The 26,619-nt window shown below is 43.3% G+C and overlaps 1 protein-coding gene across 1 annotated transcript in view; it reads left to right on the top strand.

Moving 5' to 3' along the window:
* The first annotated feature begins 4,658 nt into the window (after positions 1–4,658).
* LOC137369830 (DNA topoisomerase 1-like) overlaps positions 4,659–26,619 on the top strand; it is a 215,935-nt gene continuing 193,974 nt past the window's right edge. The window contains exons 1-2 of the mRNA XM_068031408.1: positions 4,659–4,782; positions 4,897–4,936. Of these exons, the coding sequence (XP_067887509.1) occupies positions 4,750–4,782; positions 4,897–4,936 (73 nt within the window). The 5' untranslated portion in view covers positions 4,659–4,749. The remainder of the gene's footprint in view (positions 4,783–4,896; positions 4,937–26,619) is intronic.

Here is a 26,619-nt window from a genome sequence, read left to right as displayed (position 1 = left end):
AGCATGACCCCGAGCTTCTGGATGCTTGCATTTCAACACTCCCCCCTGCTCTCGTGCCAACATTTCTGTCTTTGGCCTGCTCCAGTGTTCCAGTGGATATCAACGCAAGCTCAAAGAGCAGAACCTGATCTTTCGATTGGGCAATCTCCAGCCTTGCGGACTGAACATTGAGTTCAATAACTTCAGAGCCTTTTTTAAATTATTTATTTTTTAACCATGTGCCTGCTTTTCATGCAGTCAAGAGCTGTTTATTATTCCACTATTAACACTCTCTCTGGACTGATGTTTGTCTTTCACCACAAGCATTAACACAAGCTTTGCCTTTGTTCCAGGACAGCTTTGTTATTTAATTTCCCTCTGCCCTATCAAACACCTACCCCTTTTGTTCTCTCTCCCACTCTCCTCCCCTTCACTTGCTTAAAACCTAATTCTTTTCTAACCTTTGCCAGTTCTGATGAAAGGGCAAAGACCTGAAACATTAACTTTGCTTGTCTCTCCACAGATGCTGCCAGACCCCCTGAGCAGTTCCAGCACTTTTTGTTTTGTTTCAGATTTCCAGCATCTGCAGTATTTTGCTTTTATCAAATGCAGCTCTCTTTAAAAAAATCCCATTAATTATAATTCTATTTCATTTTTCCAGTTCTCCCTGTGTCTGCGTGGGTTTCCTCCGGGTGCTCCGGTTTCCTCCCACATGCCAAAGACTTGCAGGTTGATAGGTTAATTGGCCATTATAAATTGCCCCTAGTATAGGTAGGTGGTAGGGAAATATAGGGACAGGTGGGGATGTGGTAGGGATATGGGATTAGTGTAGGATTAGTATAAATGGGTGGTTGATGGTCGGCACAGACTCGGTGGGTCGAAGGGCCTGTATCAGTGCTGTATCTCTAAACTAAACTAAACTAAAAATTTTGAGCCCTGGAGAAACTTTACAGTCCAATATTCATAATTCTTTAAAACAGAAATCAAACATTCCCATTTGATTCCAGGCATCAGCATTTTTTGTTTGTTTTTTCTGTATCTTAGAGGACATTTTGATTTCTTAAAAGTAACTTGCTAAATTACACTGAATTTTCAACATCTCAAATTATTCCGAATTCAAATAACTGTGCAGCTGGGGTGACAGGTTTTGTTAATGTTTCATTTAATTTTAGCCCAAAAGAAACATTCTGTTTTTTTATACTTAGAAACCACCTAGACTGCTTTTTCATCATTTTTTTGATTCACTGATTGGGACCGTGAGAATATAAGATTATTAGGTTGCTAAAAGTTAGTAACCAGCATACTAATCGTTAAAATCTAGCTATTATAAACTAACAAATGACTTATTATCATAAACTAACATTTAGCTTTATTACAACCCTTCTTTGTAGTATGATAAAGTAGAAAAACTTAGGAAATAGGGCACAGTATAGACAAGATGTCAAGGCAGAGGGATTCTGGGAGATTGTCAAGTTTTCAAATGCTTACTTGTAGCAAAAGTGTGAAAACGTGGGAACAGACCGTGAAAACAGCTTCTGCGTAGATTTGTCTTGTAGTGAGATAAGGCATCCTCGAAAAGTAAAAGCATTGAGATAAAAGTAGTCAACACAAAGACCCCTGTTGTGTACTGCTTGCATAAATCCGAAAGGTTAGAAACCATCACAAAATGATCCTTGGTTGGCTGAGAAAGGCATCCTTTAATACAAGACTAATCACTGATTGGGAGACGGGAAGGTTAACTGGAAAACTGCCAGGTTAAAATGAGTCCTGTCTTTGCTACTGCATGGCAGAGAACAACAACAACAATGAGAGACAAGAGAAACTGTGAGAGAGAGACAGCCAAAAGCTTGAGGACCCAAAGCTGCAAGAGAAAGAGTTGTGCTCTCTGCTGTCCAGTCTCTAATACTGGTAGGATCTGTGTTAAACTGTTAATTACTGCCCGAGTTTGTGACTATGGTTCATCTGAGAACTTAACAAACTTGTCCTTACCTTTAACTCAATAAAGTTGATTCATAATAAGCTTTGTGGGTTCCCACTTTAGAAGGGGTATAAAACACCCCTCTTTTATCAAATCTTACAAGGCAGTGCAACGAAGGTTCACCAGGCTTGTTCCTGGAATGCTGGGGTTGTCCTATGAAGAAAGATTGGGGAAACTGGGCCTGTATTCTCCAGAGTTTCAAAGAATGAGAGGTGATCTCATTGAAACCTACAAAATACTTAAAGGGATAGACAGGGTAGATGCAGCTATGATGTTTCCCCTGGCTGGGGAGTCTAGAACCAGGGGGCACAACCTCAAAATAAGGGGGAAGCCACTTAGGACAGAGATGAGGATAAATTTCTTGACGCAGAGGGTTGTAAATCTTTGGAATTCTCTCCCCCAGAGGGCTGTGGAAGCTCAGTCATTGAGTATGTTTAAAGCAGAGACTGACAGATTTCTGACATAAGGGGATATGAGGATAGTGTGGAAAAAGGTATTGAAGTGGATGATCAGCCATGATCATACTGAATGGCCGTGAGACTCAATGGGCTGAATGGCCTACTCTTGCTCCTTTGTTCCTAAGTTGTTATACTGTATCCGGGGCATAGAGTACAAGAGCAAGCAAGTTATGTTGAACTTATATAAGACACTAGCTCAGCTTCAGCTGGAGTACTGCGTCCCGTTCTGGGCGCCGCACTTTCGGAAAGATGTGAGGGCATTGGAGACAGTGCAGAAAAGATTCAGGACAATGGTTTCAGGGATGAAGAATTTCAGTTATGAAGACAGACTGGAGAAGTTGGTACTGTTTTCCTGAGAGAAGAGAAGGCTGAGAGATGTTTTGATAGAGCTATTCAAAATCATGAAGAGTCTGGACAGAGTATATAGGGAGAAACTGTTCCCACTCGCGAAAGGATCAAGAACAAGAGGGCACAGATTTAAAGTAATGGGTGCGAGAAGCAAAAGTAACATGAGGAAAAAATCTTTCACGCAGCGAGTGGTTAAGGTCTTGAATGTGCTCCCTGAGAGTGCGGTGGAGGCAGGTTCAATTGAAGCATTCAAAAGGGAATTAGACTGTGTCATGCAGGCTCCCACCTGCCAAGAATGAGGCACATATATTTTGCCACATGGACATTAAATTTTAAAATGGTTACTGGGAAGAAACGAAGGCCTATTACAAGGCGTTGCCAAGCCCCTGGCTGGAACGAATTTTTTTCATACTAGCAGTGTTACAGTGTTGGAACAAAGGATCCAGTCGCTATTGCAATTTAATCCACAATGGAATTTTGATTACGAGACGTTGAGGGTAGAGGAGCTCGCAGTCCAGGTTGACTGCTAAGATGGCCGAATACACAAACGGATGTGGTCACACCCCCTAATCACATGAGTAACCGGCTGGGCAACCTGAGTTTTTTGAATTTGAACTTGCCACAGAGTTTTGAATTGGCAGAAAGCTGTTTGGTCCTGAACTGAAAAGACCTCTCATGGCTGGTTTGCTACAGCCTCTCCCGTCTGCTCTCATCTTTCTCACCAGCTTCGGAATCCATTGAAGACATATAAACCCCAAGAGAGAAAAGTCTCCTACAGTGAACAAGGTTTAAGAAGAATACTTGGCCCCAACGAAAAGCAAGATCTACTTACAAGCAAGGACTACAGTGAGCTTGAAACACAGTAACAAAAACCTCTCTTCAGAGATTGCCTCAAACCTCTCTACTTTATTTTTCTTCTGCTCTTTTCTGTCTCTATTTGCATGTGTGTATCGCGTATGCATGCTAGGGTGGGCGTGGCTTGTATCTGTAGGCGTTAACTGAATTAGAGTTTAAGTTGAATAAAATTTCACTTTTTCTTCTTTAAACCTGAGAAAACAAGGTGTGCTAATTTCTTTGTGGGGAACAAGGATTCACTAAGGGCGAGCTAAAACACAGTGTGTTTAAAACAAAACCCTGCTACAGTAAGAGCAGGTGAAGGCTGAAAGGGAACCCCTAGACCTCTTTCTCACCTGGTTGTAACAGACTGTTATATGAAAAGGAAGAATGTGCAGGGCTATGGGGAGAATGCGGTGGAATGTCATTAAGTGAATTGCTCGTTCAGATAGCAGCCACGATGGGTCGAATGGCCTCCTTCTGCGCTGTAACAATTCTGTGATTCTGTGATATGTAAGTATGGATTCGTTTTCAAACCAGAAATAAGTATCATGGTAGACAGTAATAAAGGGCTGGTGGTGGCAATCAAATTGTATAACTTGGAGCTTCCTTGATATTGAACAGCTTGCCTTTAATTATAGGGCTAGTGATGACATTTTAACATTGCTCAAATTTAATATTGCTCTTGATATCATGTGTTATTTACTTATATATTGGTAGTAAATGATAAAAATTTTGATTGAGACTTATGTATAAACAGAATTCATCTCTATAGTATATTTATAGTTAAAATGAATATCTAAAACAAGTCTCATACAACATAAGCATATTATATAACTATGTTAAGGTTCATTTGTATTTACATGCATAACAAGTCTATATTAGTATAAATATTTCGTGTTGTATATAAAAATCCTGCATAATTAGCAAATAATTGTTTTAAAGATAAAAACTAAGGAATAACAATTTTTTTTTAAGAAAAACACAATTCGCTGACACTGGGCACAGTGATGGGCGGGGGAGGTTAAATCGGGAACATGCGCAGTGCGTCCCTTTCGGCACTTGGGCAGGTTATGAGGGAGAGAAGGAGTGGAGGCGACAGTTTGTCTTCAATTTAAAATCAAATTAACGGCTTCGTAATCATCAAATATAATGAACGGTTCTGTGATTTCAACTTTATTGGAGGTGAGAGGTTTAAATGAAAGAAAAAAGATGAGTGTGATTGAATTATTTTTTCCTCCCCTTGTATTTTAGTTTTTAAAATTATTTTAAAGTTTGATATTTGTGTTTTTCCCGCAGGAGGAGAGTTTACCTCAGGACTCGGGCTCCTCCTCCAGTGGTGAGTAGGATTTTTCTTTTGGAGTCCCGCCAACTGCCGGATGGCGCAGCGCCTCTCGTGTGTGTGTGGTCTTTGTGGAGGCCACCCAGGCGCTTGCCCGTACCCCAGGCTCTTGCCCGTACCCCACTCCTTCCCATCATTTCTCTTATCCCATCAAACCGGCTCCTTTCGGGAAGACCGGCGAGCGGCGCGCGCCCGATTACCCACTTCACCCGTGCACGCGCGCATCCACACGACTCTCCCGCGAATGCGCAAACCCCCCCTCCTCCGTCCTCTACGGGTCGTCCGTCCCCTCCCCCTCCTCCGTCCTCTACGGGTCGTCCGTCCCCTCCCCCCACTCTCACTCTACGGGTCGTCCGTCCCCTCCCCCTCCCCCTCCTCTCTTTCCCCCCTCCCCCTCCCCCTCCCCCTCTCTTTCCCTCCCCCTCCTCTCTTTCCCTCCCCCCACCCCCTCCCAGGTCGTCCGTCACCTCCCCACCCCCCTCTCTACTGGTCGTCCGTCCCCTCCCCCTCCTCTTTCTCCCCCCCCCCCCCCCCCCACTCTACGGGTCGTCCGTCCCCTCCCCCTCCTCCTCCTCTCTCTCTTCCCCTCCTCCCTCCCCCATTCTACAGGTCCGTCCCCATCTCCCTCCCCCCTCCCCCACTCTACGGGTCGTCCGTCCCCTCCCCCTCTCTTTCTTCTCCTCCCCCCCCCCCCCCCTTTACGGGTCGTCTGTCCCCTCCCCCTCTTTCCCCCCCCCCTCTTTCCCCCCCCCCCCCCACTCTATGGGTCGTCCGTCTCTTTTCCCCCCCTACTCTATAGGTCATTCGTCCCCTCCCCCTCCTCTCTTTTCTCCCCCCTCCCCCTCCCCCTCCCCCTACGGGGCATCTGTCCTGTCCTCTCCCCTCCCCTCCCCCACCCCACCGTTCAATATACCTGTAGTTTTTATCACTTCATTTTTGAAACAGATATTTCACTTGCAAAGCAGGCATATTTAACACTCAATCAAGGAACTATAATGGAATCGGTAATTGTGTGATTCCAACAAAATACGCACCTTGTAAAATAATGCAAATCCTAAAACTCTGTTCATTTATTAATTTGGCCGGAATACATAAGAAATGTCCAGTACATGAAAGCAAGTTTTGTTGAAAAGTTTTGTATTTTTATGGTATTTAAAATGTCATTTTTAGAAGATCACAGTGACTACACTCCAAAAATACTTAATTGGCTGTTAAGGGCTTTGGGAATGTCCTGTGGTCATGAAAGGCACTATATAAATGCAAGTCTTTCCTTAATGAGCCCAGTTTGCAGCCATATTGACTATAAATCTTATGAATAAATGGCTATCGGGGACAGTTATACAAAATACCTGCAGTGTAGGTGCTCCCATGTAAAGGCCTGCTTGGGTCTGCAAATGAAACCCAACTCGAGCCCAACCGAGCCAAATCTGACCCGAGTCCTTTGACTTTTTCCCGCGCCCAGCCTGACCCAACTTGACCACTGGAATGTAATCAACTTTATTGAAGAGGTTGTACTCTATTTTGGATGGAATTGCTCACTGCAGACTAGTGCGGAGTCCAAATGCATATTTCCTGCCTTGCCCTCCTGGCTGTCACTCTGTCTGGCCCGGCCCGGCCCGACCCAAATGCTGGATTTGGAAGAGCCACCCGACCCAAACTGACCCCGACATATGTCATCGGGCCTGGTCGGGTTCGGGTTGGGTAGCCATGCTCTACTCCCGGGATCTTTTTGAAGTCAGTGATCACGACATATTTGAATGTGGACTCTAACCATTACCAGAATGACTTGTGAAGGCACACTGGAGAAAAAGCTGGGCAAGCTAATAGTCATCAGTTTAATCTGAAAAACATGGAAAATCGCAGCAGAATCATCCCTAAAACATCACTTCTCCAGGAGTAAGATCCTAGACAATTCTTGAGCAAACATCTGCACCAAATGGAACATGACACCCAATGGTAACTGGGAATCACTCCTGTTACCTTTATTGTCTGCAAACTCTGCTTCAGCATCTGGGGCTTATCACATCATGAGCAATAACCAATCACGGCTGCAGTGATTTTTTTTGCAATCCCTATTTCTGTACCTTTTTGCCAGAATAGTAGTGTTAAATATTTCTTTCCACTGATGTGGATGAATACTATAAGTCTTTCAGTAATGGAAACATGGGATGCAATCTTTTTGAATTGAGACCATAACAGCCAACATATTCCTTGAAACTTGCCATGAACTCTTCTCTAGCAAGATGAAGAACAAATGGGTAGTAAGGCATGTAAAAGGGGTGCACAGGTCTAAAAACAATCTGATTTTTCTCTTTTTTTTATGCAACCAGTCAATTTCCTGTGGCATTGTGCATGGGTAGTCAAGATCTAATTCAAGTCAAATAGGGTTGGATGGTGGGAATAACAACCAAAATGAGGAGGAGGAGGGGGGCAGGAAGATGACTGGGGGAAGGGCTAGGGGAAGGAGGGGAGTACAGTGCATTAGGGTGGGGGGGAAACCACCTCACTGGTGGTGGAATTACTGTATGGGTTTGGAAAATAACTGAGACCGGTGTGAATAGTTCACACTGGGTTGGGGTGAATTACCCCTGCGGCTGAGCCGGGTAGGAACAGTCCTTCAATGGGAGAATCTGATTTTTTTTTTTCAGTGATTGAGGGGTCCCTGCTTTTTCTAACTTTGAAGAAGTTAAAAAGTATAGAGGTCCTGATTTTAATAGGCTCCATTTAGTTTTTTTAAATACATCGAATACCATTTTTCAAGCAGTGGATGTTGAGTATTTCAGCTTTGAAGGGGCACTTTTCTTTTTAAGAGATTCCTACCTGTACTGGGAAGATTTTTTTCCACGTTTGTCCTGAAATCAGGTGCTTGGGTGTTCCTAGCATTAGCAAAGCTTAACATTGCAGGTAAATATTGACACTTTTATAGTGTAGTTATCGAGAGGATCAAGTTGTAATAGGAGTTCTGAATGGATTTTGAAATGTAATATTGTGATCACCTACCTTTTCAAATATGCAATAGATGTTAGTTCATCTTTGTTTCAACAACCTTATACTGATCAAGATTAATAATCAGTGAAGTACAAAGTCATTGACCCAGTTATGGTTTGCAGATTGAGTACTGTTGCAAAAAGGTGCAATTCTGAGACTGCCAAATAAAAGTACAGAACAATCGCCTGTGCCTCAGTTTCTGGACAATGGTTAATAGCTTTGTCTATGGTCGTCCTCAAAAAATTGAATTATCCAATAATGGACCTTTTTATCACAACCAAGAACAAATTGTTCCTTTATGCTTGAGGTGCAGAGTGCATACAGTCAAGTTTTTGATGTGTTACAATCAGGTGAGAAAAGTGTCTAGGGGGTCCCTCTCACTGTTCACTATGTCTTACCGTAACGGTTTAATTTTAAACACACTTTTTAGCTCCCCCCGGTGAATCATTGTTCATCGCTTTCCAATTATAAGGCAAAGAAACCAGCACAAACAGGCTTTCTTAGGTTTAAAGAAGAAAAGTTGAAATTTATTAAACTTAAACTCTAAATTCGGTTGACGCCTACGGATACACGACGTGCCCGCGATAGCATGCATACGCGATACACACATGCAGATAGAGACAGGACAGAGCAGAAGAAATAAAGTGGAAAAGTTTGAGGCAATATCTGAAGAGTTTTTGTTACGGTTCTTCAAGCTCACTGTAGAATCCTTGATTGTAGGTAGATCTTGCTTTTCGTTGGGTCACAGTATTCTTCTTAAACCTTATTCGCTGTAGGAGACATTTCTCTCTTGGGGTTCATGTCTCTTCAGTGGATTCACAGGCTTATGAGATGGGAGCAAACAGTCTTTGAGTTGAAACTGTTTGTACAATTCAGAAAACCCCAGGTTGCCAAGCAGGTTAGTCATGTGACTAACTGGTCTGACCACGTCTTGTATTGTATCACCATCGCAGTCTCTGGAATGCTCCTCTTACACACAATACCTGATGATCAAGATCCATTGTGGGTTGGATGTTTTATGGAATGGTCTTTTGTCCTTCCAGTCACTGTTAATATGCGAATGTCTTCCAGTCATGGTTGATCTGTTTAACAAATCCTTTCTTCACTCCAGTAACAGTTTAAAATCACTGTTCATGACAAAATTAATGTGCCTCATTCTTGGCAGCTGGGGGCCTAGCATGACACATGACATGCATACACTAGCTAGGAGCAATCCTGTATTCATGGTCTTCTTTCCCAAATCTCAGGTTTTTCATATTGGTCCTACAACTCTTCTATTTAGACTGTTTTCCCCCTGAGGTTTAAACAGAGTGAGTTTTGGTACCATGCACTATCGAGTCTCTGGTTTTGTTGCAGAAGGTTATAGCAGGTGATTCTATAAATCTGTAAGGAAACTAGACGATAAAAGAACAAAATGTAGTACCTAATGTCATAGAGTTGTACAGCATAGAAACAGGCCTTTCGGCCCACCGCATCCATGCCAACCATAATGCCTATATATACTAATCCCACCTGCCTGCATTAATTCCATATCCCTCTATGTCTTGCTCATTCAAGTACCTGTCCAGATGCCTCTTAAATGTCATTACTGATCCTGCCTCCACCACCTCCTCAGGCAGCTCATTCCAGATGCCCACTATTCTTTGTGTGAAACATTTACCCCTTTGATCCCCTTTAAACCTCCTCCCTCTCACCTTAAATCTACTCCCTCTAGTTTTAGTCACCCCTACCATGGGAAACAGACTCTGGCTATCTACCCTATCTATGCCTCTCATAATTTTATATACCTCTATCATGTCCCCTCTCAACCACCTTCGCTCCAGGGAAAACAGACCCAGCCTAACCAATCTCTCTTTATAACTCAAGCCCTCCAAACCAGGCAACATTCTGCACCCTCTCTAGCTTAATCACATCTTTCCTGTAGTGCGGCGACCAGAACTGCACACAGTACTCCAACTGCGGTCTAACCAACGTTATGTACAACTGTAACATGACGTCCCAACTCTTGTACTCAGTGCCTCGGTCGATGAAGGCAAGCATGCCATACGCTGCCTTCACCACCCTGTCTACCTGTGTTGCCACTTTCAAAGAAATATGTACTTGCACCCCAAGGTGTCTCTGCTCAGGAACACTCCCCAGGGCCCTGCCATTCACTATATATGTCCTGCCCTGGTTTAACTTCCCAAAATGCATCACTTCACACTTATCTGCATTAAATTCCATTTGCCACTCCCTTGCCCATTTTCCCAGTTGATCTATATCCTGTTGTAACCTTAGACAACCTTCTTCACTGTCCACTATACCACCAATTTTAGTGTCATCTGCAAACTTACTAATCATGCCCCTTCCATTCACATCCAAGTCATTAATATACATGACAAACAACAGAGGGCCCAGCACCGTACCCTGCGGCACACCACTGGTCACTGGCCTCCAATCAGAAAAACAACCCTCCACTACCACCCTCTGCCTCCTATCACGAAGCCAATTTTGTATCCAATTTGCTAGCTCGCCCTGGATCCCATGTGTTCGTACCTTCTGGACCAGCCTACATGCAGGACCTTGTCAAAGGCCTTGCTAATGTCCATGTAGACAACGTCTGTCGCCCTTCCCTCATCAATCCTCTTGGTCACCTCCTCGAAAAACTCAATCAAATTCGTGAGACATGATTTCCCACGCACAAAGCCATGCTGACTATCCCTAATCAGACCATGCCTTTCCAGATGCATATAAATCCTGTCTCTCAGAATCCTTTCCAATAACTTTCCCACCACTGATGTAAGGCTCACCGGCCTGTAGTTCCCTGGCTTATCCCTGCTGCCCTTCTTAAATAAAGGCACAACATTAGCTGTCCTCCAGTCTTCCGGTACGTCACCCGTGGCTAACAATAATACAGAAAACTCTGCCAGGGCCCCAGCAATCTCCTCCCTTGCTTCCCATAGCATCCTAGGATACACCTGGTCAGGCCCTGGGGATTTATCCACCTTAATGTGCTTCAATAGCTCCAACACCGCCTCCTTTGTAATGTTGATATGCTCCAGGAGATCGCTGTTCCCTCCCTTGAACTCACTAGCTTCCGTGACCTTCTCCACCTTAAATACAGATGAGAAATATTCATTTAAGACCTCGCCCATTTCCTGTGGCTCCACATATAGATTGCCACGCTGATCCTTAAGGGGACCTACTCTCTCCCTGGCTACCTTTTTACTCTTAATATACTTATAGAATCTTTTAGGATTCTCCTTTATCTTATCTGCCAGAGAAATCTCATGGCCCCTTTTTGCCCTCCTAATTTCCTTCTTAAGTGTAGTCCTACCTCCCCTATACTCCTCGAGGGACTCGCTCGATCCTAGCTGTCTATACCTGACACATGCCTCCTTCTTTGTCCTGACCCGACCCTCAATATCCCTCGTCAACCAAGGTTCCCTAAACTTGCCAGCCTTGCCCTTCCATCTAACAGGAACATGCTGGCCCTGAACTCTTCCTATCTGACTTTTAAAAGCCTCCCACTTTCCAGACGTCCCTTTACCTGTAAACAGCCTCTCTCATTCAACTTTTGAGAGTTCCTGTCTGATGCCATCGAAATTAGCCTTCCCCCAATTTAGGACTTCAACCTGAGGACCAGTCCTATCCTTTTTCATAGCTATCTTGAAGCTAATAGAGTTATGGTCACTGGCCCCAAAGTGCTCCCCCACTGACACATCAACCACCTGTCCATCCTCATTTCCTAAGAGAATGTCGAGTGTAGCCCCTTCTCTAGTCGAGCCATCCACATACTGCTTCAGAAAACTATCTTGGACACACTTAAATTCTTCCCCATCTGATCCCTTAGCACTAAGGCAGTCCCAGTCAATATTAGGGAAGTTAAAATCACCTACTGTTACAACCCTGTAATTCCTACACCTATCTGTGATTTCCCTTCATATATGCTCCTCCACTTCCCTCAGACTATTGGGGGGCCTGTAGTATAATCCCATCAAAGTGATCACCCCTTTCGTATTTCTAAGTTCTAGCCATATGGCCTCGCTGAACATTCCCCCTGGGATATTCTCTCTAAGTACTGCCGTGATGTCCTCCCTAATCAATAGTGCCACTCCCCCTCCTCTCTTACCTCCACCTCTGTCACGCCGGAAGGATCGGTACCCCGGAACATTGAGCTGCCAGTCCTGCCCATCCCTCAACCACGTTTCTGTAATAGCTATAATATCACAATCCCATGTACCGATCCATGCTCTGAGCTCATCTGCCTTACCTGTAAGGTTTCTTGCATTAAAGTCAATGCGGTTTTAGTTTATCAGACCTACCATGCTCCCTGCCCGGCCTGCCTACTGGAATTGCTTGCTTTAACCTCTACATTTGCCCGAATTATCTCATCCGAGAGACTACTACTTTGGGTCCCACTGCCCTGCAAGACTAGTTTAAATCTAATTCAGTTTGCTCAGGTACAGGAGCTCAGAACCTTTACCATGGAACTTACAGCAATTATGTGTTTAAAATCAGTGTTTATTTTAGGAATCTTTTTCCCAAAATGCTCTAATTAGCATCAAAATTCTCAATATTTAACTCTCTTTTTAAATTTTCTGATGGCACTTTTTTATTTTCTGGTTCAACAGACTTTCTCCAAGTCGCCAAACATAGACCTTTAAATTAAGTATTAATAGCATAACTTAGTCCTTTAAATTCCTAATATATTTGAATTGGATTGCTGATAACTATTTTTAGTTCATTTGACCTTAGCACAGTGGTCCTGGTGAGGGGGGTGCAGGGTAAGTGGCATTATGTCTGCCAGTAATTAGTTAGTTAACTCTGATGAAAGTGTGCGGAAATAAATGCCTGCTGAGAATAGAATCATCCTTGGTAGAGATGGTCAAGCCTGCCAACACTCCTATCATCCAGATTCATGTGAAGAACCGTTGCTTGGATAATGCACTGGAGGGTGGTTAGGAATGTAGGAAATGGGTGCAGGAGTAGGCCATTTGGCCCCTTGAGCCTGCTTAGCCATTCAACTATATCATGACTGATCTATCTCAATGCCATTTTCTTGCACTATCCCCATATTCCTTGATAGCTTTAATATCTAGAAATCTGTTGATCTGTCTTGAACGTACTCACTGAGCCTCCATAGCCCTCTGGGGTAGAGAATTCCATAGATTCACCATCCTCTGAGTGAATGCCTGTGGAACTGTCACTGAAATCACTAAAATAAAAGCAAAATACTGCAGATCCTGGAAATCTGAAATAAAAACAAGAAATGCTGGAAATACTCAGCACGTCTGGCAGCACCTGTGGAGAGAGAAGCAGAGTTAACTTTTCAGGTCAGTGTCCTTTCATCAGATTATTTTATTACATGTGTATAATACTGAATAAATCACCTTCAGGAAAGAAGGGGAGAAAAACAGCAAAAAAGAATATTGTTGAATGTTTCCTGCTGCGCTTCAGTCTTTTGTATAATCACATACCAACAATATCTATTTCTGAATATCTCATTAAATTAGTGCATTGCCTGTGGTGTTACTCGGAAAATTGCAAAGGAAAGTACTAAATAAATCTTGCATTCTAACGTACCCTATTTATGTGACTATCAGGGGTCTTGCTAAATTTACATTAACTTGATAGATAAAGTTCATGTTTTTCAGGCCTTTATTTCTCAGGAAGCAGGGACCTGTATGCACTCATCATTATTCATAACATATAGCCATAAAAATCTACTAATGCATAGACTGAGGATGGTCATAGTGGCTGAAAACTGTTTTCCCAATAGAATTGGCATGATTTTTTAGAATGTGATTGGTTTTAATTTTTTTGTGCCATTGTGATATGTAGTGGTGATCTGCCCAAAGACAGGTCCTCTGCTCGTTTCTCCACACCTCACAGTCTTGCGCTTTCCTGTTCATTTGCTCATAAGAGCCTTCCTTTTTTAAACTTACATGAGAAATGAGCAATGTGTCTTAGGAAAAAGTACAGGAGGTGATTTCCCATTGCCTTCCTCGTGTGCTTTAAAGGAAGCACAAGTCCTCTTCTTGAAGGATCCTCCACTTGTAAACAGCTGTTGTCCCTTGAGATTCTAGCTCTTCTGCCATCACCACCAAAAACTTGCTGGTTCTGCACTGTTGGCTATGGCTTGTAACCCTGAGGGACCCTTGCCTGGGCCAGGAACGACGACCTCCAGAAGCCTCAAAATGATCCTGCTATCCTTATATGTTAAATGGAATTGAGAGCAAGAATATGTAACACAGATTTGTTTTCTTTTTGGTGAAGTTTGGATGGCAAGTCCACAAATTATCCATGAATTCCAGATAGTGGGCTTGATAGTCTGACTGGCCTACCGCTTCCTTGATTTTCTTTCATGTCTGTAGTTTTACACCTGTTGTGTGTTTGTAATATCCATTCTCTGCTTTTTAATTGATTTGTACTTTGTGTGTTGTTCCACAACTATCCTAATTTACCCAAGCATCTTTGCCCTGTACCTGCTCACCTCATGTTGGTGGTCTGTAGCATTCAGATTGGTCCATCACCAGCTTCTTGGAAAAGTGGAGTTGAGCAATAACTGCTAATGATGGCCATGTCTGGGGAATCGATCAAAGAATCAATTGTTCATCCACAAAGCATTGCCTTCTCCCCTCTTTTGTAGGTCTGTTTAAGCATAACGTTATTCTGCTGACAGCCGTGTTTCTGAAATTGATCACAATGTGTTCTAGTGCTTGTTTATAGAAAACACACCCATGTGACACTTTGCAGAAGAGAAACAGATGGTGAGCAGTAATAGAAGACCAAAAGCATTGTTTAAAAATGTGTTTTGGGAGAAAATTACAGTAACAGCAATGTGAAGGCATTAAAAGGAAAGTTTTTAAAGAGAGTAAGACCGAGCTGGCTAAAGGCCGTGCCATCAATGGAGGAGTGGAGGAAGGGGAAGATGCACAGGCCAGAGTTGGCAAAATGAAAGGCACAGGCTGGAGGAAGCAGATTCCAGGGAGGGTGAAGCCATGGGGGAAATTATAAATGCGTATGCGAATTTTGAATCCCATGTGTTGGCAGACAGAGCCAATGTACATTTTGAGGGAATAATTGATGCAGGCTGATGTAGGATAGGATGTGGGCCATCTTGCTTTAAATTGGTTTATTTGGGGTTCAGGGATTGCAGTGAAGGAAGGCATTGGGGATATATGAACATTAAGTTCTTGTACAAAACATTTGATACTCAAGGGACTCATTGGGCAATATTTTTCAGGCACTATCTCTGTGCACAGGCACTATAGCTGTGTGCTAATTGAGAAATTATACTTGCAATATCACTTTTTAGGTCAGCAATAAATATAATGGACAATGATTCATAAGTTCACCTTTTGATATTGTTTTCCCAATTATAATTACTAACATTGGATACGTTTTGTGATTCTATGAACTATCCGATCTAAACCAACAATCACATCTTCATTTGCATGCGCTTTATTTCTAACTAAAAGTCATGAGGGACTATGTCAAAATGTTTCCTAAATGCTCGATATTGAATGTTCACGAGCTTTGTTTATATTAAAATTCCAGAAAAGTTACATTGTACAACCTGCCTTTCACAAATGTATAGGTTAGATTTAGACTCAGTTACAGCACAGAAGAAGGCTATTCAACCCATTGTAGCTCTTAGCTCTTGGCTAAAATCTTTTGAGAATAAATTCTACAATTCTGTCTTTCATAGCTACTTCTTATAAGGTACAGCATATTTACCTCCGTATTCTCTGTGGTGAAGAACTCCATGCACTAACTACTTTCTGCATTAAGAAACTCTTCCGAATCCCTTTCTCACTCTTAGTGAGTTCTATAAGAACACAAGAAATAGGAGCAGAAGTAGACCATAAGGACCGCCATTCAATATGATCATGACTAATCTTGGGCTTCAATTCAACTTTCCTGCCTGCTCCCCATATCCCTTTATTTCCCTGCGAGACCACAAATCTGTCTATACCAGCCTTAAATGTATTGAATAATGGAGCATCCACAACCCTCTCGGGTAGAGAATTCCAAAGATTCACAACCTTTTGAGTGAGGTAATTTATCCTCATCTCAATCCTGAATGGTTGACCCCTTATCCTGAGACTGTGTCCCCGTGTTCTAGATTCCCTGACCAGTGGGAACAATCTCTCAGCTTCTACCCTATCAAGCCCTTTCAGAATCTTTTGTCTCAAAATGTATAATTCAAACTAATCAGGCAATCAATCATCCATAATGTCCTTGTGGTTAACTGATTGCTCAGTGCCTTTGGGGATTGACTGTTATTGCACAGCTAACTTCTATCGTGGAGCTAGCATGACCCCAAGGGTTCCTTATTGCCACATGCCAATTCAGTAGCTGATAATTAGAAAACTGGGGAGGATAGTTTTGAGCCCTTGCTGGACTGACAGCAAGTACCAGACATTGCTCAACAACGCAGTGGTGAATGCACTATCATCTTCCTGACCACAGTGAGGATGAATACTATACTGCACCAAATGGTGGTGCTAACTTTTCTCCAATGAAGATCACCACAAAGCTTTCCTTTACTGTCTCACAGCTCTATTCCATATGGGGTCCATCTGTTCATTTTCCATTATCTTTTCAAGCCTGATCTTTCCAAATAGTTCCTTTTTAAATTTATTTTCCTAAAATTATTTTGTTTTTCTCCATCCTCACTCATACAAAAGTTCCCATATTAACTGATGTGAACTAAGTGTGGTCAGTTGCAGTACATAAAACTACAACATTCTGATTGGCCGCATGTTGAAACTGAGTTGCAGATAACCCTGATGAGAAGTTTTTAACCTGTGACATCAGTCACTACCTTTTAATATCACTGGCTGCAGATATTTATTTGCTATTGCTAGTCTTTGTGAAAAATACAGAAGATAAAGTGGAGTAATGAAAAGCAGGAATTATTCAAAATGAAATTTTGAGCAGTAATAATAGCCCCATATCCTTTATTTGGAAAATTAGACTCAAGCCTGTTTCAGGGATTTGTGTCTTGGAAGTAATACATTTCAGCTTTACCTTAGGGTGCTGAATTGCATGTTTTTTTAATAAATTTCCCTTCTCGTGAATGTGATTGAAGAATTTCTGTGTCTGTAACTTGCTTAAGTGGCTATACTTTGTCATTGGGGTAAGTTGGTGACTATTTGATGGCTGTTTTACCTTTGGAGGCATCATAGTTAAGGTTGGTCTTTTCACTAATGGTATGAACAGTTTTCAAAATATTTTTGTGTAGCTTGCATTCATCAAGGTAAGGAATGTTAGTTCAAGGAAGTAGAGTAATTTTTAATTTTCGGTACCCAGTTTCAGTGTCGACTGTTTTAAGATCCTGCTCCGATGGTTCAAAGAACAGTACAGCACAGGAACAGGCCATTCAGCCCTCCAAGCCTGCGCCGATCCTGATACCTGTCTAAACTAAAACCTTCTGCACTTCCAGGGACCATATCCCTCTTCCCATCCTATTCATGTATTTGTCAAGGTGCCTCTTAAACATCACTATCGTACCTTCTTCCACCACCTCCCCCGGCAGCAAGTTCCAGGCACTCCCCACCCTCTGTGTAAAGAACTTGCCTCGCACATCCCCTCTAAACTTCTCCCCTCGCACCTTAGACCTATGTCCCCCTAGTAACTGACTCTTCCACTCTGGGGGAAAAAGGTTCTGACTATCCACTCTGTCCATGCCACTCATAACTTTGTTAACCTCTATCATGTCACCCCACCACCTCCGTCATTCCAGTGAAAACAATCCGAGTTTATCCAGCCTCTGCTCATAGCTAATGCCCTCCAGACCAGGCAACATCTTGGTAAACCTCTTCTGTACCCTCTCCAAAGCCGCCTCCACCTTCTGGTAGTGTGGCGACTAGAATTGCACACACTATTCTAAGTGTGGCCTAACTAAGGTTCTGTACGGCTGCAGCATGACTTGCCGATTTTTAAACTCTGTGCCCCGACTGATGAAGGCAAGCATGCCGTATGCCTTCTTGACTACCTTATCCACCTGCGTTGCCACTTTCAGTGACCTGTGGACCTGTACGCCCAGATCTCTCTGCCTGTCAATACTCCTAAGGGTTCTGCCATTTACTGTATACTTCCCACCTGTATTAGATCTTCCAAAATGCATTACCTCACATTTGTCCGGATTAAACTCCATCTGACATTTCAGTCAACTTCTTCCCCAATGTCTTGGTGAGTACATTCTCTATGTTGAGTTATATAGACCTGAAAGGGACTAACTTGATAGCTGTCCTGTCAGCCAGGCTTCCAGGCTTTTCATCCTTGAGTATGTCCTAATCCAGCGGCAAGACAGTCAGGCTAGTGATGGGTACACATGGGTATGCAGTCAGGTGGATATGGCGCCAGCAGTCCTCAACACTGATTCAAGTCTCCGATCTTGTTTTTAAAAAAAAAGGCTAAGCAAATTCATTGATTTACCAGTTACTCCACCCTCTTGATCTGAAAAAATCGGTACTTCGTAGAATTATATTGAACACAACTTGGAGGAAGCCCTGAAGGAAGGAAGGGTAAAATTTGTTCTAGATGGGGGACTTCATTGCTCAGCGCTAAGTGACGTGGAAGTACCCATCACTGACCGTGTTTTGATAGATACAACTACCAGACTGGGCCTGTATCAGATGATGAGTTACCAACATTATGGAGCAACTTACTTAACCTTGTCCACACCAAACTACCTGACGCAGATTCTCTGTCCGCGATAACGTTTGTAGGAATAAGCAATCCTTGTAAAGACAAATGTCTCACCTTCAGTAAGGACGCTCTCTACTATAATGTCGGACAGATAGAATGCATCAGCAAAACAGAACTAGGTGCTTATGAGACACTAGGCCATCATTAGTGGAACAGTAAAACAATATCCTATAATCCTGTGGCCTGCTGTGTCACCAGCAGCAGCACTAAGCATACCATTAAGTGCACTGATTTAATGAGGCTACCGCATATGGCTATTTGCATTATTAACAAAAACATCCAAGCTATAGTCAGCTAAGCAGCCCTGTGGCCAACTGATCAAAACTCTATCACACTGTATCCCGTCAAGAATTTTATTTCATTCTTGGGATGTAGGTATCGTTGGTAAGATTGTCATTTATTCCCCATCTCTAGTTGCCCTTAAGAATTTAGTGGTGAGTCTTGTAGAACTGCAGCAGTCAATATTGAAGGTTCTCCCACGATGCTGGGTAGGCAGTTCTAGAATTTTGAACCAGCATTAATGAAGAAACAACGATATTTGTCAAAGTTGGGACAGTGCACGACTTGAGAAGTGCTATTGGCTTGGTAAGTTGACGCAGTGCATCCTGTAGATGGGTCACACCAACCACCATATGCCTGTGGTGAAGGGTGAATGTTTTGGCTAGCCCCTGATCTCCCGTTAACGAGGACTGTATTGTATTCAGTCACTCTCCTGATATGGGCTTTGAAGACTTTAGGGAATCAGGAGCTGAGCCACATGTCACAGAATACCCAGCCTCTGACTTGCTTTAGTAGCCACAGCATTTATGTGGCTGGTCTGTTTGAGTTTATAGCCAATAATGAAACCTAGGATGCTGGTGGTGAAGTTGGTGATGGCCTTGCTATTGGATGTCAAGGGGAAATGGTTAGGTGCTGTCTTGGAGATGGTCATTGCTTGCCACTTCACAGAATCACAACAGTTGCAGCGCAGAAGGAAGCCATTTGGCTCATGTCCGCACCAGCACTCCGAATGAGCGATTCACCTGATGCCATTCCTCCGCCTTCTCCCATAACCCTGCACATTCTTCCTTTTCAGATAACTGTCTAGTTCCCTTTTTGAATGTCTTGATTTGAATCTGCTCCACCACACTCTGGCAGTGCATTCCAGACCATAACCACTCGCTGCATGAAAAAGTTTTTTCTCGTGTCACTTTTGTATATCTTGCCAATTACTTCAAATCTCTGCCCTCTGTTCCCACACAGGATCGAGAACAAGCTTCTCCCTATCTACTGTCTAGACTCATGATTTGAAATACCTTTATCAAATCACCTCTCTGCCTTCTCTTCTGCAATGACAACAGTCCCAACTTCTCCAATCTGCCTTCATAAATGAAGTTCTTAGTTCTTGGACCCATTCTTGTGAATCTTTTCAGCACTCTCTCCAATGCCTTCACATCTTTCCTCAAGTGCGGCACCCAGAACCGGACGCAATACTCTAGCTGAGGCCGAACTAGTGTCTTTTATGGGGGTATGCCATTTAGAACCGAGATGAGGAGAAATTTCTTCACAGAGGGTGGTGAACCTGTGGAATTCTCTACCGCAGAAAGCAGTGGAGGCCAAGTCATTAAATATATTCAAGAAGGAGATAGATATATTTCTTAATGCCTAAGAGATATAGGGAGAAAGCGGGAACAGGGTACTGAATTAGATGCTCAGCCATGATCTTTTTTGAATGGCAGAGCAGGCCTGAAGGACTGAATGGCCTACCTCTATTTTCTGTGTTTCTATGGTTACACAAATACAACATAACTTCTTTATGCACTTATGCACCCAAGCCCCTCTGCTTCTGCACCCCTTTAAGGAAGGATATAAATGCGTTGGAAGCAATTCAGAGGAAGTTTGCTCGCCTAATGCCTGGAATGGACAAGTTGTCTTATGAGGAAAGGTTGGACAGGCTAGGCTTGTATCTGCTGGAGTTTAGAATAGTAAGTAGGTGACTTGATTGAAACATCAGATCTTGAAGGGTTTCGACAGGGTGGGTGTTGAAAGTATGTTTCCTCTTGTGGGAAAATCTAGAACTAGAATAACGGGTCGCCTATTTAAGACATGGGAAGATATTTCTCTGAGGGTCATGAGTCTTTGGAACTCCACTTCAAGAGACAGTGGAAGTAGAATCTTTGTTTTTAAGGCAGAGATAGATAGATTCTTGATGAGCAAGCGGGTGAAAGGTTATTGGGGGTAGGCAGGAATGTGGAGTTGAGGCTAAAATTCTATCAGCCATGATCTTGTTGAATGGCGGAGCAGACTCGAGGGGTCGAGTGGCCCACTCCTACTCCTAATTTGTATTTTTGTGTATACGTACACTTCATTTTGTTTTGTGTCTCCATGTTTTTACGAAAATGAATCACGTCACATTTCTGTGCACTGAACTTCATCTGCCACTAGTCTGCCCATTCCACCAACTTGTGTGTGTCCTTTTGAAGTTCTACATTATCCTCCTTGCAAATCTAAGTTTCATGTGCAAATTTTGAAATGGCGCCCTGTACACCAGGTCATTAATATATATTATGAGTCCTAACACTGACCCCTGGAGAACTCCACTAAAACCTTATGATGGAGCTGCCACAGCTGGAGTACTGGTGTATAGTTCTGATCGCCACACTATAGCAAGGATGTGATTGCACTGGAGAGGGTGCAGAGGGGATTCACCACGATGTTGCCTGGGCTGGAGCATTTCAGCTATACAGAGAGACCAGATAGGCTAGGGTTGTTTTCCTTGGAGCAGAGAAGGCTCAGAGGGGACCTGAATGAGGTATACAACATTGAGGGGGGTCGATAGGAAAAAACTTATCCCTTTGCGGAGGTGTCAATAACTAGGGGGCATAGATTTTAAAGTAAGGGGCAGGAGGTTTAGAGGGGATTTGAGGAAAAACTTTTCAGCCAGGGATGGTTGGAATCTGGAACACTGCCTGAAGAGGTGGTAGAGGCAGGAACCCTGAGAACATTTATGTATTCAGATGAGCACTTGAAATGCCATAGCGTACAAGCCAAGGGCTAAGTGCTGGAAAATGGGATTAGAATCGATAGGTGCTTGATGGCTGGCATGGACACAATGAGCTGAAGGGCCTGTTTCTGTGCTGTATAACTCTGACTCTTACTGCCTGGAAAACATCCATTAACCACTACTGTCTATCTCCTGTCACTCAGCCAATTTCGTATACATGTTGCTGCTGTCCCTTTTATTCCATGAGCTATAATTTTACTGTTTGACACTGACATTTGATGTACACCGCATCAACAGCATTGCCCTCATCGACCCTCTGTTACATCTTCAAAAAAACTCCAGCAAGTTAGTTAAACATGATTTTTCCCTTAACAAATCCATTCTTGCTTTCTTTAATTAACCTGCATTTGTCCAGGTGACTATTCTTTTTGTCCCGAATTATTGTTTCCCCACCACCAAAGTTAAACTGATTGGCCTGTAGTTGCTGGGCTTATTTTTGTACTCTGCTGCTTTGTGTGCCTATAATAAATAAGAATAGTAGACTTTGGGGCAAAGTAACAAGAGTTTATTTACAGGGTTCTTATCTGTAAGGCATCTGCATTAACACTGAGCAACTTGAGGTTCAGACTCTCGACATCACGTCCTGTGATGATGCTTAAGGTCTGTATGCATAATTTACCCATGCAAACCCATGCAAGTTCTCCCTGTGTCTGCGTGGGTTTTCTCCGGGTGCTCCGGTTTCCTCCCACAAGCCAAAAGACTTGCAGGCTGGTAGGTAAATTGGCCACTATAAATTGCCCCTAGTATAGGTAGGTGGTAGGGAAATATAGGGGCAGGTGGGGATGTGGTAGGAATATGGGATTAGTGTAGGATTTGTATAAATGGGTGGTTGATAGTCGGCACAGACTCGGTGGGCCGAAGGGCCTGTTTCAGTGCTGTATCTCTAAACTAAACTTAACAGCTCATGTACATTATACTACATCTGCCACCAAGTCTCTGATTTTATTCAACAGCTCTAACGCTGTGGGGTTCTCATGACTTTGCCATGGTGTTCCTTTTTCACTTGTGGGTTTTTCATAAGAACATAAGAAATAGGAGCAGGAGTAGGCCATTCGGCCCCTCAAGCCTGCCCCGTCATTCGATAAGATCATGGCTGATCTGCCACAGATCTCAACTCCTCTTTCGTGCCAGCTCCTCATAGCCCTCAACTCCCCGATATTTCAAAAATCTATCTACCTACTCTTTAAATACTTGCAGTGATCTAGCCTCCACAACTCTGAGGTAGAGAATTCCAGACATTTACTACCCTCTTTCTATCTTTCGGTGGTTCTTCGTCACTTTTTCTTGTGGGTGAGCAAAACATCTGGATGGCTCAGTTTCTCTGTTTTAGCTGTTGTTAGTTGTGTTACTGGTTCATCAGCTTTCTGGTAGCTAATGCTTTTGAATTTTTTCCCCCCCATTTGTTTTTTCTGTGATACCTGTACCACTGATCATCTATTTCTCCTTATCCATCCCTGGTCTGTCTGGACTATGTAGGATTGAGGGTATTGAGATTTCTCCAGGACTTCGCCATATTGATCCTGATCTTTAATCTAAACCAAATCTCCAGATCTTGAATTTTTCTTATCTCTCTCTCTCTTTCTTTTTCTCTCTCCCTCTCTCTCTCTCTGCCCCCTCTCTCTCTGCCCCCTCTCTCTCTCCCCCCCCCCCCCCCCCCTCGTTATGGAAAAGGATAGGACTGGTCCTCAGGTTGACGTCCTCAATCGCGGGGCGGCTACTTCCGATGGTATCAGACAGGAACTCTCAAAAGTTGAATGGGAGAGGCTGTTTACAGGTAAAGGGACGTCTGGCAAGTGGGAGGCTTTTAAAAGTGAGATGGGAAGAGTTCAGGGCTGGCATGTTCCTGTTAGATGGAAGGACAAGGCTGGCAAGTTTAGGGAACCTTGGTTGACTAGGGATATTGAGGGTCTGGTCAGGACAAAGGAGGAGGCATATGTCAGGTATAGGCAGCTGGGATCGAGCGAGTCCCTCAGAGGATAGGGGATGTAGAAGTACACTTAAGGAAATTAGGAGGGCAAAAAGGGGCCTTGAGATTTCCCTGGCAGATAAGATAAAGGAGAATCCTAAAAGATTCTGTAAGTATATTGAGAGTAAAAGGGTCGGGAGGGAGAGAGTAGGTCCCCTTAAGGATCAGTGTGCAATCTGTGTGGAGCCATGGGAAATGGGCGAGGTCTTAAATGAATACTTCTCGTCCGTATTTGCCATGGAGAAGGTCATGGAAGCTAGTGAGGGAGGGAACAGCGATATCCTGGAGCATATCAACATTACAAAGGAGGCGGTGTTGGGTCTATTGAAGCACATAGGGAGGAGATTGCTGGGACCCTGGCAGAGATTTGTGTATCATCGTTGGCCACGGGTGAGGTACTGGAAGACTGCAGGATAGTTAATGTTGTGCCTTTATTTAAGAAGGGCAGCAGGGATAAGCCAGGGAACTACAGGCCGGTGAGCTTTACATCCGTGGTGGGAAAGTTATTGGAAGGGATTCTGAGAGGCAGGATTTATATGCATTTGGAAAGGCAAGGTCTAATTAGGAATAGTCAGCATAGCTTTGTGCGTGGGAAATCATGTCTCACGAGTTTGATTGTGTTTTTTGAGGAGGTGACCAAGAGGATTGGCGAGGGCAGGGCGATGGATGTTGTCTACATGGACTTTAGCAAGGCCTTTGACAAGGTCCCGCATGGTAGGCTGGTCTAGAAGGTTCGCACACATGGGATCCAGGGTGAGCTAGCCAATTGGATACAAAATTGGCTTGGTGATAGGAGGCAGAGGATGGTAGTGGAGGGTTCTTCAGATTGGAAGCCAGTGACCAGTGGTGTGCCGCAGGGTACGGTGCTGGGCCCTCTGTTGTTTGTCATATATTAATGACTTGGATGTGAATGTAGGCGGCATGATTAGTAAGTTTGCAGATGACACTAAAATTGGTGGTATAGTGGACAGTGAAGAAGGTTGTCTAAGGTTACAACAGGATATAGATCAACTGGGAAAGTGGGCAAGGGATTGACAAATGGAATTTAATGCAGACAAGTGTGAAGTGATGCAATTTGGGAAGTTAAACCAGGGCAGGACATATACAGTGAATGGCAGGGCCCTGGGGAGTGTTCTTGAGCAGAGAGATATAGGGGTGCAAGTACATAGTTCCCTGAAAGTGGTGACATAGGTAGACAGGGTGGTGAAGAAGGCGTATGGCATGCTTGCCTTCATCAGCCGAGGCATTGAGTACAAGAGTTGAGACGTCATGTTACAGTTGTACATAACGTTGGTTAGGCCGCGTTTGGAGTACTGTGTGCAGTTCTGGTTGCTGCAATACAGGAAAGATGTGATTAAGCTAGAGAGGGTGCAGAAAATATTCACCAGGATGTTGTCTGGTTTGGAGGGCTTGAGTTATAAAGAGAGATTGGATAGGCTAGGTCTGTTTTCCCTGGAGCGAAGGTGGTTGAGAGGGGACATGATAGAGGTATATAAAATTATGAGATGCATAGATAGGGTAGATAGCCAGAGGCTGTTTCCCATGGTAGGGGTGACTAAAACTAGAGGGCATAGACTTAAGGTGAGAGGGCGCAGGTTTAAAGGGGATCAAAGGGGTAAATTTTTCACACAAAGAATAGTGGGTATCTGGCAATGAGCTGCCGGAAGAGGTGGTGGAGGCAGGAACAGTAGCAACATTTAAGAGGCATATGGACAGGTACTTGAATGAGCAAGGCATAGAGGGGTATGGAATTAATGCAGGCAGGTAGGATTATGGCCAGCTTGGACGCAGTGGGCCAAAGGGCCTGTTTCTATGCTGTACGAATCTATGACTCTAATAGTGGATGAAGGACTCCATCAGGAGTAAACTAGGTTCAGGAAAAGCTAAACTGTAATGAGCCCAATACTTTGCTGCAGAGCTTGATTCTCCAAGGCCTTCTGAAAAGTTTCAGCAGTCAGGTGAGGTAACGGGTGCAAGAAAAAAACTGCAGCGCAGGTAGGTTTAAAGAAATAGCACTAGAGGTGCAGTGGTGAGGGGAAAAAAAAACATCTGTATGAATTAGCTGACGAAGGGATCCATCCAACGCTATCCAAAATGAATAGGAATACCTGAGTTTAAAAATTTTTGAAAAACACACATCCAAAATAAGTGCAAAAAAAATTACATGAGCACTAAATAAAAGCAAAATCAAAAGGAAATACTTGGGATGAAACAAGTGGGTAACGGGACAAATTAAGAGCAGTATCACAAATAGAGACCGTGAGTTTGGTGTGTGATCTTTGCAAACTAGAAACAGATACAATAGGCAGGTCAAGTCACTTTAAAGAAAGGGAGCAAGGTACAGAAACATGCAAAGACAGATGGATGAGAGAGGATTTTTGAGGTTAAATGGATACCGAGATTCATTTGAGTGAAACATCTGATAAGTAATTTGACTAGGCTCACATCAGACTTTGAGAGTGAATGAATGGAGCTGGAGAGCAGGACAGAGACAAATGCTAAAGGAAGCCAAGAAAATAGAGGAACAAGATGGATTCGAGTTAGTAAAAGAACAAGTACAAAATCCTTTCAAGCTACACAAGTGATTATATCGCGTTACAGCCACATGGTGAGATTTGGGTGGTTCCCACTATTTCCCACCTGACCGCAGCAAGTGTGTTTTATTAGGGTTTAACCCCTTGTGTTTTATTGTCGAATAACTAGACAGCGACAGGTTTTCTTGTAGGTTTAAAATAGAAAATCAATTATTAATTGATCAATATAATTGACCTTAAATTGTTGCAACCACATCCACTCACGTGTTCGCTCATGCACACACGAGAGGAGACAGAGAGAGGGGAAAAAGGGGTAAGTGATTCTAAGTGGGAGGGGGCTTGGTTTGGGGGTGGGGTGGGGAGGTCATGGTAGCCTGTTGAATTCTCTTGGAAGTCAAGTTCTTGCTGGTTGCAGGTCTGAGGTGTCGATTTCTTTTTGTTGAAAGTT

The sequence above is a fragment of the Heterodontus francisci genome, chromosome 5 (genome assembly GCF_036365525.1).
Source record: "Heterodontus francisci isolate sHetFra1 chromosome 5, sHetFra1.hap1, whole genome shotgun sequence".
Lineage (NCBI taxonomy): Eukaryota > Metazoa > Chordata > Chondrichthyes > Heterodontiformes > Heterodontidae > Heterodontus > Heterodontus francisci.
The sequence above is the reverse complement of the archived record's forward strand: the minus strand, read 5'-3'. Positions and strand labels throughout refer to the sequence as shown.